We start from the raw sequence: 20900 nt of genomic DNA, 5'->3' as shown, positions 1-20900 counted from the left end.
TTTTTTTCATTCAACCTTTATTTAGACAGGTTAATCCCATTGAGCCTGGAGGACTCATTTACAAGAGAGACCTGAATTCAATTTAATGAAGTTGAGGTCAGGGGTTTGGATGGCCAACCCAGAAGCTGAATAATCTCATGGTTTATCTCTTCAAAAATCTTTGATGTGTTTGAGATCATTGTCATATTGGAACACCCAAACTGTATCCAAGTTTCAGTTATTTGACGTGAACTTAAAGAATTTTAAGGTAGTCCTCATCCTCCATTGCTTTACCTATCACCACCGTGCTCGAACATTGGTACAGTGTTCTTAGGTTAAAACCAGGACCTGGACTCTTTCAAACATATTTGTTTTCATTATGGTCAAATAGCTCACCTTATTGTCTCATCTGACCCTAAAACTGGTTTGTCCATCAAGATTTAAGGTGTTGCTTTTGGAGGAGGGGATTCGAGACTGTATGAATAATTTTGATTCTGTGTGGATTAAAGAAAATCTACAATAAATCCAAACTTGCACATTCAATTCTAGCTTTCAAAAATCTTTAAAGTTGTGTTGTAAAATCCTCGAAAAGAACAGTTTATATCATTAAAAGTCCAAACTAAAGACCATTCATGCCCATCATGAGTGAATAAAAACTTCAACCTGAAGAGGCAACCAGCACATTTTCATCTTAAATACTCCCCTGTTCTCCAGATCAAATACTACCTACAAAAGCATTATTAAAAAAAAACACTAGATGGTGTTTACTTTTGGATATGGACTGCTTTTTGCATGACATTTGAGGAGAAACTGTAGCCATATTATGTTAAGTAACAAAAATGGGCACAAGCTGTATGAATTTTATGAGAGGTGAGTTGTAATGCACAGAAAACACATGAAGACAATGACACATGCTTAACATCAACATGTATGATATTAAAGTCACAGACTAGGAGCACATTAGAAACATATAAACCACAGGAACAGATTCATACTGTACACCCACATCATGAACGCCCTGCTGAATCATAAACCATAACATTAGCATACCTGATAATATCTGGGTGAAATGTGCAAAGACACGTTACAGACTCGACTTAACAAGATTACAACAACCATCCACCACAAAGTTTCATTAATCTTCCGTTCCTTTCACGCTTACAGACTACTTTCTGCCAGATGCACCCGAGTACTCACCTGTAAGGCAATGGCTGTGCTGTTCTGGGAAGGGTGAGCCCCCACCAGGCCATCCTCTTTACGTTTCTTGAATTTCCTAAAGTAGTCCTGTATCAGGAAGGTGGCATAGAACTTCCCCACGGTTACCTCATCATCTGAGTGAACAGACCACACAAATGCTTCCTGTGACAGCAGGTCACCACACACAGCACTCTGGGAGGGAGAAGGAGACGCCTTTCTCCCCCCGTGTTCATCCTGTTTACAACAAATGAAGCTCCATCGGCTTACGATGGCAGACAACAAGTGAGGTGTTTCTAAATATAAACGTTCATCTTGTGCATTCTCTGCTTCAGCATTCACCACGTCGGATCCTTTATTGGGTTTCATAAATGAAAGAAATGCTAAAAAATGTCAACATCTTGTGTATTATTTCAGTATGTGAAACGTCTTTGGAGGAAAATATGTATGTTCCCTTTTAAATTGGGTGGAATTAGTAAAATATTGTTCAAACAATCACTGCACTCATTTCATCTATTCAAGTTATAAACTTATAATTGTGAAACGTCTCATCCATGTTAGAGGGCTAAACTGCAATTGAAAAAATGTTGGAAAGTATGAATGAAAATAGGCTGCTGTTAAAATGTGTATGTTTAGCTTTTTTACTTATGAACATAATATTTATAACTAATTTTGATATCTGTGACACCATCAAAAATCTCAAAGGCTCAGTTTTGTTTTTAATCACAAGGCAAAATGACGTTTGAACCAAATTATTTCTTAAATGTTCAAAGATGCAACTAAATGCTCTGCTTTGGCACATGCAAACATGCAGATCTATATTAAGTGTCATACATCTGGGTCCATTTGTGCACATCTCTGCACCTAACAATTACTGTATGCTACATTTTAAGCTGTAGATGGATGAATCCTTGCACGTACATTTGTCCCAGTTTTAAAATCTTGTTTGTTTGAAAGTGTGAAAGAATCATTCTGAAGCAGGGGTCTGAATCACTTTGAACAAGCACGCTGGGGAAAGAGATCAGAGAGAGAGGCAACACTAGTTCCATGCCACCACCCTAAAACAGAACTGCTTCAGAATATTCTGAAGTGCTTCAGAGTTTTTATGTGTAAGGACAGTAAGCTGTAAACGCTCAAGCAGTGAGAAGAGACAAGAAGTTAGGACCACTGAGAGAGTCCCAGAGGAAGAGACAGCAGCGAGAGGGGACAGAGATGTTAGTTAAAAACGACAATGAAAGCATGCACTTGCACTGTGGTCTACAAGGCCATGCAAGCCTAGCAGATAGTCAGTGGTCTCCATCAGCACCCAGGGCAGGAGGACAGAGTGTGGACAAAACACGCACAGATTAAAGAGGACACCCTGAGACGACAACCAGGAGAACATGAGCAGAGCAGCAACAGCATGGAACAGCTTTACCTTAACCTTAAGAGTCTGGATGTATTCTACCAATTTTTACTTAAACATTTTGTTAAATGTGAGCAGTATAGCAGTATGTAGTGCAGGGTTATTCAACTAAATTGCTCAGGGGACCAAAGTTACTGAAAGCCAAGAACTCAGGGGTCGTCCATCCAGCAGTTATTGTCATTAATTAAGTGTGTTTTACGATTTAAAATCTAGTTTTATTTAAAAATGACCTCATTGTTGGGCTGAACTGAGCACACCCGTGGGCCCCTGGGCCACCAGCTGAATAGCCCTGATGTGGTGTTTATGTGCTTTAACAAAAGCAGCTTGATTTGTGCATTGAGCCATGAAAATATTAGGCTAGATGAGGTGGTTCCACTAACCACCAGCAGGGGGCACCACTTGATCCAGCAGCTTCATGCTGGTTCTTTTCCAGATTTTTTTGATGACCGCCCGCAGCTCTTCGTTGGCCTGCTCTAGATTACCTGCGTCACGAGAAAACAAACATTCCTGAGAACACGAACAGTCCAGTCCACAGCCGTGCAGATTTTTTGTTGATTAACTACTTGGAGAGTTTTAAAAAATAGTAAACCCAAGAATGCATTGCATAGTAGGCTCATACCTTCTGTTTTAATTTTCAGAGCTGTGCGCACCAAAGCAAACAAAGTGGCGTTAAACATGACGGTCCCATCACTGTTCAGAGGCATGTTCATGGCGACCAGCCTCTGATAGAAGGGAGAAAACAGAACGTTAACATGGCCATTATATTATTTTTTAAACCTTAAGTTTGGGAGTCAGAAAGCATCTGAAAAGTAAAGAGGAGACCTTGCAGGCCACCCTGTGAGGACATAGTTTGCCAAAACCAAGGGGAGGCTGGATCCGACGTAGAAGAGTCACAACATCCAGATGTTTAATTCTGCCTCTACATGAGAGCAACAGCAGTTATAGTAAGTTACATGGCAATGTTGAAAGAATGCAAATAAACACAATTTTAATGAAACTGCATACTTTGCCTCAGGATCGTACTCCGACCAAATTCTCTTGAATTCGTCAAGATGGTGAGGGCCAAGAATAGACCAATCCCGTGTGAGATAGTCAAAGTTGTCCATAATGACGGCCACAAACAAATTGATGATCTGAATAAGCAGAAACAATATTTAATAAAGCTGGCATAATTTTAAAGACCAATCACATTCATTGAATTACGTGTAGCGGCCTGCATTGTTCTGTTCTGTAATCTTGCCATGCTTTCTGTGTCTCAACAAGTTTTATGTTGTAAATATGATTATCTGTTTAGTTCATTGGAAAATATATATATATAAACCTGTAATTACAGTTGCAAAAATCAGAGAGCTCCAGAGTAAAGCTAAGCTAATTTAAATAGAAGTACGTCAAAACAACTGTATGATTTTTGCATACCAAGAAAGCGCAGAGCATGTAGAAGGTGATAAAGTAAACTATGGCAAATCCACTACCACAGGTCATCTCCTCCCCCAGGTTGTAGTCAGACTCTGGGTCACACAGTTTACCTGGCATACAGGCCAACATAATCTCTTGCCATGCCTCGCCTGTGGCACACCTGAGGAGAAGATACAAAGATTGCATATCTGTAAAATTTCTTCTTCTTGATCACCTTTGACTGTAGTCTTTTACAAACCTAAAAAGCAATAGGACTGCCTGGGGGAACGTCTGGAAGTTGTTGTTTCTGTTGATTTGCGTGCCGTCAACCATGGCGATCTTTCCAAACACCTGGAGAATAAATACACATCATTTAAGTGTAATTGCATTCAATACAGGTAAGATCGAATGGAAAATCAAAAATCTTTGCCACTTTCAGTTGCTGACCTGCATGCCAATGACGGCATAGATGAAGAACAACATGGCTATTAGAAGAGCAACATATGGCAGAGCCTGCAGGCAAAAAAAAAAAAAAGACCAAGATTATTATGGGCAACTATTATTTAGCTTTGAGCAACTGACTGTTTAAAGAAACTGCTCCTTACCTGGAAAGACTTAATGAACGTCCATAGCAAAGTGCGGATTCCTTCCCCTCTGCTGAGGAGTTTGACCAGCCGCATCACTCGAAACAAACGAAAGAAGGTGATGGAAATGCGAGCGCTGTCCTCCGTGTTCTGGGGAGGAAACAGACCTGAGTCAAGTCAGTCAGACTCGGAGGAGGATCAGTGTATAGTGTGAACACAGAGCACCTGGCTGTGTGCTTTGTGGGATGAACTTAGACCTCAACCAGATGCATATGGGCAAAGAGAGCAGCACTGCATCTTTATATTGAGAAAAGGTTGCTCTTAAATTTGAACATCACTTGTATGTTTGGACTAAAATTTTAAACAATTTCTAAAGCTAGTTTCCCATGCAGTGTAGCGGTAGCCAATATGTATCTGTTGGTCTGCTTTCAAAGCACTTCCACATTCCCAGTCTCTGTACAGACCTACAAAGGAGGAAGCAAGGAGGCAAGCATGCTGGAGTAAACCTTTTGCCATACTTGACAGTATGTATATTCAAGTATATTCAAGCATGGCACCCTCAGTCCAAAGTCACTGCATGCGGAGTCACAGTGGGACCAACCCAAATGAGTCGGCCAGGAGGTTCACAGGTCAGAGCTGGGTGACCTGATCCCAGTGGTCATCCACGGGTCCCTACCCCACGCCAGAAGGTAGGCAGAGACCATGTAGCAGTGTCAACAGTACAAACGTGAAGAGCAGCTTAAAAACCACTCCCACCTAACAGGATTCAAGCGTCACGTTTGAGCGACACACTCCTCCAAAATAACTTCAGACATTTAGGAAAATAAACAGCAAATGTTCAGAGGAGATATGCAAATGAGCAAACAGAACAGGTGTGGAAAACATGATAGTATAGAGGATGTATATGATAACACAAACAAAACTGAAATCAGCAACATGGCAAACCCAAACATGGCATGGCCCTAACAAACAGGAGGGGGGTGGAGTATCTTACCCCCATCTCATCCACCTGAGGAGTCTCCGTTGGCTTTAAGATCAAAGACCTGCGTTAATGACTTGTACAGAGCCTGCAGCGCTCACATACATTTGGCCAAAAACATTAGGTTCAAATTAATTGTGACAAATAACGCCAACAATCGTCAGTCAACAACAAAGACAGAACAGCGTCACTACATTTGTCAAAGACAACAAAAATGTTGTATATTCTTACAAATAAAAATGAACATTCATCTACTAATGTCTATGCAAACTTAGCATAATGACAGACATTATCTTAGAAACGGAACGGATAAGGGAGAAAGTAACGACTACCACAAAACAAGTTTACAGCTTAACGTTATTATACTGGACCTAGGGTAATTCAGATCTTTGAAATTGGGGTTATGTGGGAAGGTTGTGAACAAATAGGAAGGTTTTGAACAAATAATATTTACCTACTGTAGATAGCTCTTTGAACAACCTCTGTTTGGAGAAATAAACTTTAATTGTGGTTGGATGAATGACCGCATGTGGGCTAGTCTGCGTGGGGCCAAGAACAAAGTGGGCCAAGATGTCATCTTAAAACATCTCCAACTACAAAAAGCTTATACGTTTTTGCAAATGCAATTTTTAAAGCCTTATAAACATTTCAGTTTTACATTACATGTGTATTTTGGCAAAAAATATTAAGATATTCCTGCAGGGAGTGTTTCTGGCTGCACCAAAATATATATATATTTTTTGCATTTACCCTTTATTTATACAGGTAGTCTCATTGAGACATGAGAACTCATTTTCAAGAGAGACCTGCTTAGGGAGCAGATGGTGGGGGTTAAGGGCCTTGCTCAGGGGCCCAGAGTGGGGCAAATGAGGGTGGAGGTGTGGGTGTTCCACCTACACCTGCACCAAAATTGCTACAGTTAACTACTGCTTCTTCTGTTTGTGCTTGCAAAAAATGATTTACTACTAATACCTGCATAATGCAAACTTGACATTGATACAGAGGGTTATAAACTAAAGCTGAAATGTTCCTCTATGAAATTTTGGACATTGGATTGTATGGAATTGGGGGCCCGTTGTTACAGGCTGTTCAGTCCCTAAGCGGTGCAAGGGTTTGGCTCGCATTGCGGGAGTAAGTTGGACCCCTTCAGGGTGGGAGTTGGACTCCGCCAGGGCTGCCCGTTGTTACTGATTCTGTTCATAACTTTTATGGACGAATTTCTTGGTGCAGCCAGCGGGCGGAGAGATTCCGGTTTGATGGCCTCAGGGTTCCTTCTCTGCTCTTTGCAGATGATGTGGTCCTGTTGACATCATCATGCAGTGATCTTCAGCTCTCACTGGAGCGGTTTGCAGCAGAGTTTGAAGCGTCTGGGATGAGAATCAACACCTCCAAATCTGAGGCCATGGTCCTCAATCAGAAAAGGGTGGATTGCTCTCTTCAAGTCGAGGGTGAGGTTCTGCCTCAAGTGGAGGAGTTCCAGTCTCTTGGGGTTTTGTTCACGAGTGAGGGAAGAATGGAGTGTGAGATTGACTGACTGACTGGTGCAGTGTCTGCAGTATTGTGGACTCTGTACTGGTTCGTTGTGGTGAAAAGGGAGCTGAGCTGTAAGGTAAAGCTCTCTGTTTACCGGTCAGTCTATGTTCCTACCCTCACCTATGGCCATGAGCTCTGGGTAGTGACTGAAAGAATGAGAATGCGCATACAGGAGGTTGCAACAAGTTTCCCCAGGGTAGCTGGACTCTCCCTTAGAGGTAGGGAGAGAAGTTCAGTTATCCAGGAGAGACTCGGAGTAGAACAGCTACTCCTTCACATCGAGAAGAGCCAGTGGAGGTGGTTCGGGCATCTGGTAAGGATGCTCCCTGGGCGACGACTGGTAGGAGACCCTGGGAAGACCCAGGACACTCTAGAGAGACTACATCTCTTGGTTGGCTTGAGAATGCCTTGGAATCCTCCCAGACAAGCTGGAAGAGGTGGCTGTGGAAAGAGATGTCTGGGCCTCCCTACTCAAGCTGCTGCCCCCGCAAACCAACTTCAGAACAATCGGAAGATAATGGATGGACGGAGTTGTTTTAAAATAAAACGCAAGCCACTTTCATTTTAAGCCTTGCTCAGACTAGTTTGTTAACTTGTCAATCCAGTCAGGTTTAAACTCTGTTTCTTCAAAAGTTCATGACCGTTTACAACCTTTCCAAAGAACCCTTTTTAAAACCTCTGAACCATCCTCTTTAACAGGACATCAGACTGACAAACATTAAATGACTTACTTAACATGAAATACTGACAAACAACTTTATCCCTCCCCCAGAGTAGTGGCGATAATTTGAGAGATTAAATGAATTTCATGGTGAGATGTCTTTGGTGAGCTTTAAACAAAGTTAATGACAAGTTTACTAACTTACAACAAATGTTATAGAATGATGGGGTGATAAAAGCATCATCTGGGTTTCTTACACAGCTATATCCTGAACGCTTCAGTTTCTGGTTATAAAAAAGCTTAAAATAAATTAACTTAATGGACACAAAATAATTAGTGTTCATGAAGTGCTAGTCACGGCAGAAAAAAAACAGCTATGATTCTGACTCCTCTGGTTCAACAACTTTAAAATATTCTATATATTCAACCAAAAAAAAATTGTAACCAAACATAGGCTGAGTATATCAGACCCATTCAAAAACACAGTTGTTCACATTCAGACACAATAACTTTATAATTGTCATTGTAAACATTAAATTGTAGCATATCATCCTTAATCATTGAGTATTTGTAGACAAAAAAATCCTGGTGTAAAATAACACAAAACTAATCATACTGTTGTAGTTTACCTGATAAATATGATTTTATAATTAAAGAAAGAGCTTTTAATCATGTCGATGAGTAATACTGTACAGATCAATGAAGAAAACAAACAAACAGAAAAAAACCCTCCAACTCCAGACAGACATGGCTTTGCTCGGATCTCTCGGCATGACAAACTGTCAGTATGAGGTGCAGAGTAAGCAGAGATGATTTAAAATAAAAAGCTGGATTAGCTCGAGGAGGTTCTTTAGGTAATCCTGGCCACAGCGTTGATGAAGCATGCGTTCGGCATGGCCACTTTGCTGCAAAAGCACTGCACTCGCGCAAACCATTTCACTAATAAGGAGCCAGTGGTGACCTCATAGCACTGCAGCAAACCATGCAAACTAGCAGTGCCCCGCAATAAAACTGCCACAGCATGGCGCACTCACAGTCCGGTGCAAAAAGAATGAAAATAAAAAAAGATTTAAATGAACGACACAAAAAGAAGAAAGACAGAAAGGGAAGGAAGAAACCAGCCATTGAGACAAACGCTGGGAAAGGACTTTACACAGTTTAAATAGAGAGGAGAAGGAGGAAAGAGAAAAAGAAGAAAGAAGTAGATTAAGTTGTTGTGGGAGTTCATGCACCTGACTGGAGTCTACACACCTGCACTACACATGTGCTCCATTCTGAGCTTTAAGAGCTCACTACAGGAAGACAAAAAACACAAAGACGGTCACTCACATAGACAAACACAAGATCAACAAAGAACCTCAGGCTCAGCTGAATTTAAACCACCTTCAGTGGAAAATAACTAAATCAGCTGTAATTACGTTTCTTCTGATCTGCCCGTAGTCTCACAGTTTTATCCGATTACTCTGAATTCTTCCTGTTAAGTTTTAATTTGAAGGCTACAACTAAAACAGGAGTCTGTTACTCTGAAAAAAAAAAAATATATATATATATTTTTTTTTTTTGGTTCTCCCAGGCTGTTGCATGAATTGACCTGTAATATTTGATGCATTAACAGCTTTATGCACAGCTGCAGTGGTCTACACAACTTTAAGGCAAGAAAATGAGAATATTTGGAAGTATTTCAAGTAAAAGTTTAACCCTCATAGATTCAGTTTTAAATTATCCTTAACGTTGTGTAGGATTTTCAACCTCGGAGCTCCAGGGCCATTCTGTCTGGAGGTAAAGACTGAGCAAGCCAAAAATAATAATGAAAAAAAAAAAAATAAAAATGGGTGCAAACTTCACAAGGCTCTATGTTAAACACTGACCGGCGGGGAGTGGACTGGGTGGCCGAGTGCCATCTGTGAGAGGCGAACATGGCAGGAATGTTAGGGAATGAGATGACTGACACCACAACATGCATTTAAAAAGTTCAGTTCAACTCATGCCTGAAAGAAAGTCACAAATACTGACGAGGCAAACGCACGACACAGCAGCTGCTATGCTTAAATGGAACAGAATCTGAATGATGTTCATGCAATATAAATCAGAAATAAATGCCATGAAAGGTGTTTCTATCAAATAAAAGCCCTAGTGAAATCGATGTCATGTACCCAACAGTAAAACACACAGACACACACAACCCTGCATACACTTGTACCAAAAAACAGAACTGCATATATGTAAAACACACACATGCAAAACATTGATTAACCCAAAATCACAATTTTATCTTATGTTTCAAACAGCGTTAGTTAACACACTCATGCAAACACACATTTTAAAACACACCACTGAAAATGTTAAATATTACTCCAGAAAAACAGAACTGCAGCTCAGGAAGGAGAGCACTCAGGTACTGTGTGCTACACTGTCTCACCAGCAAGAAAGTGTATCGTTTTATTTATTCCATTAAAATATGTTGCTAAGGATATTCTATAAATGTTTGAAACTCTTTTACTTGACCAAGCGCTAAACCACAAAGAGGATCTTTATTCTTTTTAGTAGTTTTGTGCTAAGAAAAGTGATAATCGTTTGAGTACAGGAGAGAAAAATACATTTATTTTGAGTTCTGAAATAAATTTTAAGACAACTCCTATCTCTTGTGTGAAACTTCAATTAAATATTTTTACACTGCTGTAAAGTCCCAGTCATCCATCTTGTGTCTAATCTATGAATTATTCAGCGAGTAATTACGTTTTTAATCAACTGTAGAGGGGTTCCAAAGATAAAGTTGGCATCAACAACAGGTTACACACAAGCAACAGTTTTTATAGCCATACTTGCCTCTACAAGTTTCTACGGGAACAGAATGAACAACAGTAAAAAAATAATAAAAAATTAGAAAACCACATCATAAACAATCCTTTTCTGAATGAAACAATTTACGCAGCTCACGAGGAAATGTGAGCGACTTGTTTAGGACAAATTGAAAACAACCAGCATAACTGTTATAAATTTTATCATGACATGCAGCTAAAAACATCACCAAGGTAATTATACATATAGAGAAAACAGTTAAAAAAAATCAAGATGAGTCAGATTATTTCAGCATTTAAAGTGGAAACTAAATATGTACAAGTCCAACTGAAGCTTTACCAAAGAAAAGCCAATGGACCATATCAATAATCATTTACTGTAGCTTACTAATATGATACATAAAAGACATTTAACAAAATCTTATCTTTATAGTTTTTGTTTTTAAAAGTGATCTTCCACTAGAGGATACTTTAATGTAAAGGAGGCACTTGCCATGTGGCTTTTCTGTAAGGGTTCAGTTCAACTTGAAAGTCGGCAAAAAAAAGTCATACTTACATTAACTTCAGTGATAGCTATATCGACGACGCTACCGACAACAATTAAGGCATCAAATGTGTTCCAAGCGTCAGCAAAATAGTGCTGTTGAAGTTAACGTGCAAGGGTCCGAAGAGGAATGAAAAAAGATGAACGGAAGGAAAGAGGTGGAGATTTGGACAGATGGTCAGAGAGGTGTGGAAAATTCAAAGGAAGAGAGAGAATTGGAATGGCAGGATGAGGGGAGGAGAAATTGAGATAAAGCGTCAGGAAAGATCGGATAAAAAGTCAGAAATCACAGTCCTGCCATTGAAACTTGCTGCAAAGGTGTGCGGCGGAGGAAGAGGTCAAAGTGCAGCGAGGCCGACTGCAGCTGAACTTACTTACATCAATCTCACTGAGAACAATGTCAACTATGCTGCCAATCACTACCAGGGCGTCGAACACATTCCAGGCATCTCCAAAATATCCCTGAGCAAGGTTGAGTGTGATATAAAAAAAAACAAATTAAATAAAAGGCCGAACTTTTACCCTGAAACTTAAATGCACTTATGCTGCTCAATGAAAACACAGGAACCCCTGCTGGCTACTTCAACTTGAAGGGCTCATGATTACAGTGGTTGAGCTGCAGGGCACGAACTCTGCATCAAATTCACACTAGCGTTAAAATTACAAACAAACTGCTGCCAGGACGCAGAAAAACATTTGAAAAAATGTTTTGTTAAAAGTAAACACTGCAAACCACACTCTTCTCTTACTAGCATCCTGTCTTTCTTTGGAACGCAGAGCTGCCACCAGGAACGAGGTGAAACGGAGGAAAACACATTACTTGAGTCATCAGTATAAGAGTACACCAACTGTTTATCATTTTGTAAAGCAAAGTGCAACTGCATAAGAAGAAAGATACCACTCTCAAATCCTAATTCGGTGTATAACGCTACAGCTAAGATGCAGCTAACATCTAGCTGTGCAGTTCTGAGAACTATGTCTTTAAACAGTCGAGGCATGAAAACTGTCTGTTGTTTTCATAGGACTGTTTCATCTTGTTCATAGGTGGGTGTGTTGTCAAATGTGTTTGTTTGTGGTTGTGTACTGTATTTTTCACCATATAAGTCGCACCTTTTTTGCATAAATTTGCACGTCCTGCGACTTATACACAAAATCGACTAATATACATTTTTCCCTCATATTTTTAACACAAATTTTTGGCTGAGATCTGACAATTTCATTCATTCTGACATGGAAAATATTGAACACTACCATTTTCAGCCGCTAGAGGGCCCTCAAGCAATATGGCAAGCCAAGATTTTCATTAATAGGTAAAAGTGGCTATTAATGAGACACTTGGCTTAATTGCCATAGAGGCCACCTTCGTCTCGTTCCGGAACTCCTGGAGCAAACATCAAATCAGCTGCATTTTGCTGTGCCGCCAAGGCAAAATGCAGCTGATTTGACAATTAAAGTGCATTTATTAAGGAGAAGTTCAACTGAGACACACCTTTGCTATAATTGTGAGCAAACAAATAATTGTTTTTAAGAGTTAATCTAGTTAAATTCTTGTTAAAGTCCTCCCGTGCATTCTCCCGCGGCCACTATTTGGCAGCCAATCGATTTTTGGCACACCAGCCCACATTTCCGGGTGGGCAGTGGTGACACATAATCGATGCGACTTATACTATACTTATACTTATACTTATACTATACAGCAAAGTGACTTGTTTATGTTTTTTCCAATTTATTAGACATTTTTGGACTGATGCAACTTATAAGGCGGTGTGACGTGTACAACAGCAAGTACGGTATATTTCTGCAACAGTGACATTTCGTCACAGAAAACCAAAAGATGTGCCCATCCATAGCTCCGTTCAAAGCGGTGGATCAGTAACCAAAGACTGGCCAGACGACTGCAGCCAGCTTTGATTCGAATGAGAAAATGTCTCATAATGTCAAATAATTACTTGCAAAATCTTTTGTACGTTGATGGTGACTAAATCCTCAAAAATGTTTGTGTACAAGTTACAGTTCTAATTGTTTTTGTTTTTTTCAGTGTTTATACTCACCCTGGGTTTGAAAGCGATGAGTTTGAGAAACATTTCCACAGTAAACACAGCAGTGAAGACCATATTGAGAATGTCCATGACATAATTAAAAAGTGCTGATTGGCCGTAATGCTGTGGGCGAAAATTGATAGAATTAAAAAGAAAAAAAGCTGCAACAGTTTATTTTAATTATGCTCAAAGAAAATTTCAGTTGAATTTTTAACTTGAGATAAAATGCAGATGTCTTTCTTATAATAGGTTTCTACAATCACTTAGAATATTTACTCATTAAGTGTTACATTTGCTTTTTTATCAAAGGCAGATTTAGTTGAAATATCTGGTTTGTTTCAGATATGGGATCACGTGACATCTTACCTGTACGGCCAGGCAGAGTGTGTTGAGCATGATGAGCACAAACATGATGTACTCAAACCCCGTGGAGTTCACCACATACCAGAACTTGTATTGGTACGGGTTCTTAGGGATGTATCTCCTCAGTGGACGTGCTTTAAGAGCATACTCCACACACTGACGCTGCACAGAAACATAGCAAGCAGGTTTTACATCCATTGTACAACAAGTACCTGTCAGCAAATGTAAAGTCTGCTAATAACTCCCACCTGGTTCTTGTCAAGTTCACAGTTTTTGTACTCTTTCTCTCCTTGTTCCTGAAATGTGACGATGACAAAACCTACGAAGATGTTCATCATAAAGAAGGCGATGATGATGATGTAGATGATGAAGAAGATGGAGATTTCCACACGGTAGTTGTAAATGGGACCGAGATTCTCCCTGTTGGAGTCGATGGCTTTGTAAAGTAACCTAAAGAGACACACAAGTGATTCAGACCACTGATGACTCTGTGCACTTCAGGCACACTGATTCAATTCAATTCAATAATACTTTATTAATCCCAAAGGGAAATTAAATGCTGTTGTAACTCATTATCCTCATTTCATTAAGCCACTGATGGCTGTAGGCAGGAAGGATCTCTTGTAAAGGGCCGTCCCACAGTGGATCTGAAGAAACTGGCTGCAGATGCCATCTGATTCATCCACCCAGACTCGGCTGGCCTCTTGGTTCCCCGGGCTGCAGGACCGACTGAATGCCGGGCAGAACTCCTCCCAGAGCGATGGCCACTCCTTCCAGCAGTCTGCCAAGCTCCTTGTCACTGCGGACAGCTGGTCGGGGGACGATCCCGGTCCTTCTGCTGTCATGAGCCACGTTTCTTGCCAGTTCCAGCATCTCCTTAGAAGATCTTAGGATCTCAGTGGTCAGGCACTTGAGCACAGCTGGCAGGTAGACAGGAATGCATCCACGGAGCCTCCATTTCAACTCCTTTGAGATTTGGGACTATAGTTTATATATGATTAGAGCTTTTGAGATGTTAATCAGCAGCTCCCAGTGGTAAAAACACCTTGGTGTTATGGTTACACATTATAACAAATGTTCAAAACTAAAAAAAGTTTCATTAAAAATCCTTCCAGCTGCACAGCATCTGATACCAGAGGAAGTAATCATCCAAAAATAAAGTGATTTACGTCCAGAAAAACAGGAATTAAAGTTTCCAAAAGCAAAATCTCAGAATGAATGTAACAGAGCTACACCAACATGCAGTCACCCTGAGCGGCGCAATTCTAGAACAGTTCTGAGTAATGCAAGTTTTAAAATGGCATTTAACACTTTGTGTGAGTATTTAAACACAGAGTAAAATTAGTCTTACGCAGGCCAGCCTTCAAAAGTGGACACGGTAAACAAAGCCATCATGGCCATGAGGACATTGTCAAAGTTAAAATCACTGTTGAGCCACACTCGTCTGTGGACCGTTGGCTGGTTCACATCTCCATCCTTATACAGGATGAAGGTGCCCCTGTAAGGACATGACAATTTACACACAGGATAAAGCTCAACATAGTGTGGAAAAATGTGTAGAAACAAAAGAAGTGACACTTACTTGCACTCCACTGGGCTGGACTTGGCTTCATCTGTGCAGCGATAAAATTTTCCCTTGAAAAACAACAAAAAAACCACCATGAATATCCATTTAAAAATAATCTCTCTTCACAAATATATGAAGGTGTTTTTAAAGCTCAGTGCTGCTTACCTTGAATAGCTGCACACCTATACAAGCAAACATGAACTGAAGCAGCGTGGTAACAATCATGATGTTACCGATGGTTCTGATCGCCACAAAGACGCACTGCACAACATGCTGCAAGACAGGGAGATGACAATTAATACACAGAGTTTTAAACTACGGTTAATGCTGTGTATAAACATATGTACAAATATTGCAAGAAGAGCTTGAATTCCTACTTTAAGGCCTTTGGCCCTGTTGATGGCCCTCAGGGGTCGAAGCACTCTGAGAACTCGAAGAATCTTCACCACAGAGATGGCTGAAGACCTGAGAGGTGTAACAAATTAAATATAGTAAGAGAATACACACAACCCATAAAAAACATACATTATAATGCAACATCTAGGATGATAATGTTTTTGCGTTTGTTTTTCACCCTGTTCTGTTCTGTGGAGTGTTTTTTAAATTTCTTTGCTGATTTTACAAAGACCCACTTAAGATATCCACAAGATTTGGAAAACTTTGTAGAGGTGTTTCTGTTCCTTTTCCTTCCCTTCTGTCTTTGTGGGGACATTTGTTCAACCTTTACTTATACAGGTTAGTCTCAGTGAGTCACGAGGACTCATTTTCATAAGAGACCTTTTTTTAGACAGATAACATATAAAGTACAGACAACAATAATTCAACAAAAAGCAGTTAAAATCAAAAATAAAATAAGTTATAAACACAGTGAAATCAAGATGCCATATAAACAAGGTAAAATACTACAAACAAGAACATTTTTGCTTTGATATTTCTATTGACATTATCAAATGTTTAAAATCCCTTAAAGGAACAAAAATCGATAGCTTCAGGTCTTTTTGCAAGGTGTTCCAGGCTACAGGAGCAGAGTAAGAAAAGGCTTTTTTGTCGAGTTCAGTTCGCACTGAGGAAATGCTGAAGGTAATGAATCCCTTGCACAGGCCGGGGTTTGCGACCCGACAGGCCTCTGCTGCAGTGATGGAGCTGCCGGGGTCACCAGGGCCTGACTGCCTCAGACCTTCTTCCATTAAATTTGCTGCTTCTTGTAACAGCTCTGGACAGCTCTTGCACATTTTTTCTTAGTCTACTAGGACTAACAATGGTCCGAGTTGTTTAAAAAAAAGTGCACATTCTCTTTACATTCATGGTATGAATGTTTGGCCCAGTGGTGTAGATTTCTAATGAAAGAAAGTTTGTGTTTCCAGTGAGAGTCAAACTGAAGATACTCAGTTGGTTTCCTGTAAAGCTCAGTGTTGAGGCTTCAAATCTTTTCCATGAACACCAAACAGTTAAAATGACATCTTGTTGTCATTAGCCTCCTCTGGTGAACTTGATGTTGTTGTCCAGAGAGTTCACGTCTGGTTAATGCTTCTACTTCCTTAGCCCAGATTTTGACCCAGATATCATCCTCATATCTGAACCAGTGGCTCAATGTTTTCCCTTGAAAGAGTCTAGGGCTCTCATTTCCACTTCCTCCATTTAGAGACTGGCCACAATAGGTGACACTGGAGATCCCATGGCACAGCCACGCATCCATTTGTAAAAACTTTAATTAAACTTTAAATATCAAAGTTCATGCTCAATAATTCAGGTAAAAAAGCCAAAAAAATTAAATTAGGTCCTCTGGATGGTTTATTTACATTGAAATGTTTTGCCTTTCATCCAGAAGGCTTCATCAGTCCAAGGAGACACAACAAACTCAGTCTTATGAGAAGCACATTCACATGGGCCAACCAGTTTGATGGTGATAAAATGTTTTCTGGAGTCCACTCTCTCCCGCACCAACACGTCTGAGGCAGCCATGGCCAAAGTGGTTCAAAACATCAAACATTCAAACGAGGGGTGCACCAATTGCAGTTTTCTGGCCGATCACCAATTTCTAAAAAGCCTGACTTGCCGATTCCGATTTTGGCCGATACTGATTTTGTTTCAGAAGCGACACTGTCAGGTGTTATAAGGTCACAATGCACCTTCAATTTTCCAATATTATTTTATTGAAAAACATATCCTTGAACAATATCAAACAATACAAACAATGCAATAGAACAATAATAGAAACAATACAAACTTGTTTTAACTGGCCATGAGGTTGTGCTCTGAAATATAAAAGAAGTTTAGACAATTGTTGTTAAAACTAAAAAATGGGGCAATCTCATGCAAGTATCGACCGATTTCCCCAAATTAAGGAAACCGAGGTGGAAAAACAGAGGTCCAGCAGGGTCCAGATCTGATTCAGGGTGAAACTAGTCCTGTTGTTATAATCATCTTGTTAAAGTCACAAAGACAATAAACTGAATTAAATTGAAGCTGATATCCAAAGGGCAAAAAAGCTTGCTCTTTGGGAGCAAACTATACTGAAATCAGGTGATTTAAAAACTTTTGCAAAGTACTATACACCAATCAGCCATAACTTTAGGACAAATGATTGGTTAGATGTGTAACACTACTGTGTTATCTCCTGCGACTACATTATTTCTGAAACATTTTAGAGTCATATTTCTGTGTTTTTGTACTCACTGAATACCAAAGGAGACAAGGGAAACTCCAACCACCAACAGGTCCAGGAGGTTGAAGTAATTCCTGCAGAATGCTCCTTTGTGGAGAAAAGCTCCATATGTTGTCATCTGACAGGAGGAAGAGAAGGCGTTAAAGATGCTAAAAATTGTCTTTTTTTTTCACAGACAGATAACAGCAACATTTTTATACTTTATTAACAGAAACAAAAACACACTTTCAGCACTCAGTACCTTGCAGTCAAACACGCACACACACACTTTTCTCCACACTCTTTTAGATCACTCTGATTTGGGGTGACGAGTTCAGAGCAGAGAAACAGGAGGCTAAATCTACCATCGTCACCCCCACGGCCCTTAACTACATGAATGTAGTAGTAAGTCATTCTTTTCACAATCCACTATGGGATGAGGCAATAAAACATGCATTTTGTTGCCTTAAGGTCAGGGATATTCATACCTGCAAGAGGTCTAGTTATAGTGATTGGAAACTAGAAATGGCCTTACTGTCACATTCATGTGGACCGTTGTCTTAAAGCACATTCTATTATGTTCTTTATCAACTCAGAATAAAAGGAGGCAGCTTCCAATTTGAAACTCAACAGGAAGAGAAATAAAGCCAGCCAAAATAACTCTTCTTTAACTGATAAAAGTAAAAAAAAAAAATGTTTTCTAGTGCATATAGATGTGAAGCCCTGCAGAGAGATGAAGCTTGCTGTCTAGTAGCAATGGAGAATTTAGAGTCAGAAAGCTGTGGTCTAAAGTTTGTTGCCCAAACAGCTGCAGAGGCGACTCCACATTTACATGCAGTCAGTCAGAGAAAGCAGACTGAACCATGCTCACTATGAACATGATTGGTTTTGCCCCCTCTTTTATGGGTAACCTGAAGAGCAGTCAGTATGAGCGGCATGGTAGTAGCTTTGACTGGAGATGATTTTTTAGCACTTTTGAACAAACTCGGACCTCAAACTCAACTTCAGCCAATGCCTTATAACGATGTCTAAACAGCCCGTTCAGTTATGTTGCATCACACAAAAAGGGTTGCATTAAAGTCTTCCACATTTTCATCAGCGATGAGTGCCAGAATGATGTTACACCCAAGTGAGCATAATGTCATGTAAATGCGATGTTTCCTTCCCCCAATAGGAATTATTTATTTATCAGTGTATTTCTAGCAAATCTTGTGTTTTTTTTTAAGTTTAGGTGTTCAAAAAAAAGAAGCTAAAATGATTGTTTGCCTTTTTTAAAAGAGGTGCCATGAAAAAAAAAGATAAGAGAAAGGAAACAAACAAGCTAGGTTCTAATTGGCAGGTGACACACAGGGAGACAATGCAGCAAGGCTCTCGTTATTCTAAAGGGTTACCTTCAATACGATCTCAAATGTAAACATACTAGTGAAGACATAATCTGCATAGCCTAGGACCTGGAAGGCAACAAGATGTTGGGAGTGTTATCGGGGTGTGGTTAGTGACAGCACAGACAGGGACACAGGCCATTTACCTTCAAAACGATCTCAACAGTAAAGATAGCGGTGAAAGCATAGTCAAAGTAACCAAGTATCTGCAAAAAGCAACGCAGATGTTTAACAAAGACAGATATTTGTGCAGCTTCAGTAATAACCATATGTTAGCAAGTTGAAAGAAAGAAGGAAAAAGCTAGGTTTTTTTTTTTGGAGAGAAATGCAAATAGTAAGTTCACTCAGTTATAAACAGACATAATGATCATATTGTATTTATCCTATTTAAAAGGCATAAAAACTGTAGCAAACTGAGTATTCAAAAAGTGTTTTTGCCAGTTTTGGCCTGTACAAAAATTGTTTTCCAGGAGAAAAAAAAAAAAAACCTAAAAGAAATCAATACAGTTATTTATCTCTTCAAGTGTTTACTTACTTATTGTAAAAATGTAGATCCTTATGAATTCATACAGATACATAAAAAAATATCTGTAACTGAAGAAAATTAACTCTTGACATGTGCATAAGCTGCAATGTTGGCAAAAATCTTAAGCCAAACAAAACTATGCAAATAGCAATGTGTTTTTTCCTCTTATGTTACTCTTAAGTAACTGAACTCTTAACCAGGAAATAAATGAAACAAACAAATGAAATGTACTAGAAAGAACAGGGAGTGGATTTCATCTTTAAATATCAACATCATATATGTTATGATTCCATATTTTTTGTTCTGTTGGTCAGAAATGTTCCTTTGGGCTGACCCACAGTGTGATTTACAAATATACGGTGTGCAAACTTCATCTATAACAACACTACATTGTAAAAACTAAGCCTATATGAATTAGCAGACTTCAAGTACAATTCTTTATCCCATTGTCTTGTCAGTTCTAGCTTTCAACAAATAAAAAAACAGTGTGTGAAAGCTAAGTTCACATGATGTTACACTGTGAACATCTACTTCAATCATGCAGTTCAGTTTTATACAAGGGGTTAAGTCCTTTTTAGATTTAAAAATGAATTTAAGTAAACTTCATTAAACTAAGTTAAGTCTCCTTTTCTAATACATTGAAAACACACATGAGTAAGTTGTATTTTTATTTGAATAATTTGTAGCTCACAAGTTCTTCTCATGTTAAGAGACACGGTTAGAATTTCAATTAAAAATATGAACAGGCTCAAAACATTTTGCAAAGTCAGCAAGCAATCAGCAATACAGTAGTCCCTCGCTACTTTGCGGTTCGACTTTCGCGGACTCACTTTTTCGCGGTTTTTCAAAGAATGAACATGAGGAAAATAAATTAATTAATTAATAATTTGTACATGACACATGATTGTCAACTTTAATATTAGTCACGTGATTGGGATAGTACGGGATACTGTACAGTAAAAAGTTAACGAAAAATAAAATACTTCAGACGGGCGCAGCCATTTTGTAGTTTTCTCTAAATAAGTCTATACTGTATCCATGCTCATAAGTACTACATTTCCCAGAAGCCAACAGTGCCCCACCCAGAAGCCCCATTGCCTTCTGCTGAAATGGAGGGAAAGTTTTGAACTGATCCGAAAAAGTTGAGTGCTTATTACTGTACAGTGACTTCGGTGCCCAGCAGATTCAGAGAGCCACATGGAACCCACCAGGAACAGGACCAGAACCGGAGAAGAAACAGACCTCCAGACCCATTGGCGAATCCGAGAGCTGGTAGCTGGTCCACGAGGACTTCTGAGCGGGGGAGG

The 20900-nt window shown here is 39.5% G+C and overlaps 1 protein-coding gene across 1 annotated transcript in view; it reads right to left on the bottom strand.

Moving 5' to 3' along the window:
- Nucleotides 1-1110: 1110 nt before the first annotated feature.
- The window catches only part of cacna1da (calcium channel, voltage-dependent, L type, alpha 1D subunit, a), a 69323-nt gene continuing 49533 nt past the window's right edge, over nt 1111-20900 (bottom strand). Inside the window, exons 21-42 of the mRNA XM_037678856.1 lie at nt 19214-19273; nt 19077-19136; nt 17718-17824; nt 15419-15506; nt 15207-15314; nt 15057-15109; nt 14826-14972; nt 13723-13924; nt 13478-13636; nt 13124-13234; nt 11085-11168; nt 10557-10568; nt 5552-5584; nt 4579-4707; nt 4421-4486; nt 4233-4324; nt 3995-4154; nt 3584-3711; nt 3401-3497; nt 3198-3300; nt 2959-3060; nt 1111-1310 (exon numbers count right to left, since the gene is read on the bottom strand). Coding sequence (XP_037534784.1) covers nt 1138-1310; nt 2959-3060; nt 3198-3300; nt 3401-3497; nt 3584-3711; nt 3995-4154; nt 4233-4324; nt 4421-4486; nt 4579-4707; nt 5552-5584; nt 10557-10568; nt 11085-11168; nt 13124-13234; nt 13478-13636; nt 13723-13924; nt 14826-14972; nt 15057-15109; nt 15207-15314; nt 15419-15506; nt 17718-17824; nt 19077-19136; nt 19214-19273 — 2274 coding nt within the window. The 3' untranslated portion in view covers nt 1111-1137. The remainder of the gene's footprint in view (nt 1311-2958; nt 3061-3197; nt 3301-3400; nt 3498-3583; nt 3712-3994; nt 4155-4232; nt 4325-4420; nt 4487-4578; nt 4708-5551; nt 5585-10556; nt 10569-11084; nt 11169-13123; nt 13235-13477; nt 13637-13722; nt 13925-14825; nt 14973-15056; nt 15110-15206; nt 15315-15418; nt 15507-17717; nt 17825-19076; nt 19137-19213; nt 19274-20900) is intronic.

Source organism: Nematolebias whitei, chromosome 7, assembly GCF_014905685.2.
Source record: "Nematolebias whitei isolate Nwh7 chromosome 7, NemWhi1, whole genome shotgun sequence".
Classification (NCBI taxonomy): Eukaryota; Metazoa; Chordata; class Actinopteri; order Cyprinodontiformes; family Rivulidae; genus Nematolebias; species Nematolebias whitei.
The sequence above is the reverse complement of the archived record's forward strand: the minus strand, read 5'-3'. Positions and strand labels throughout refer to the sequence as shown.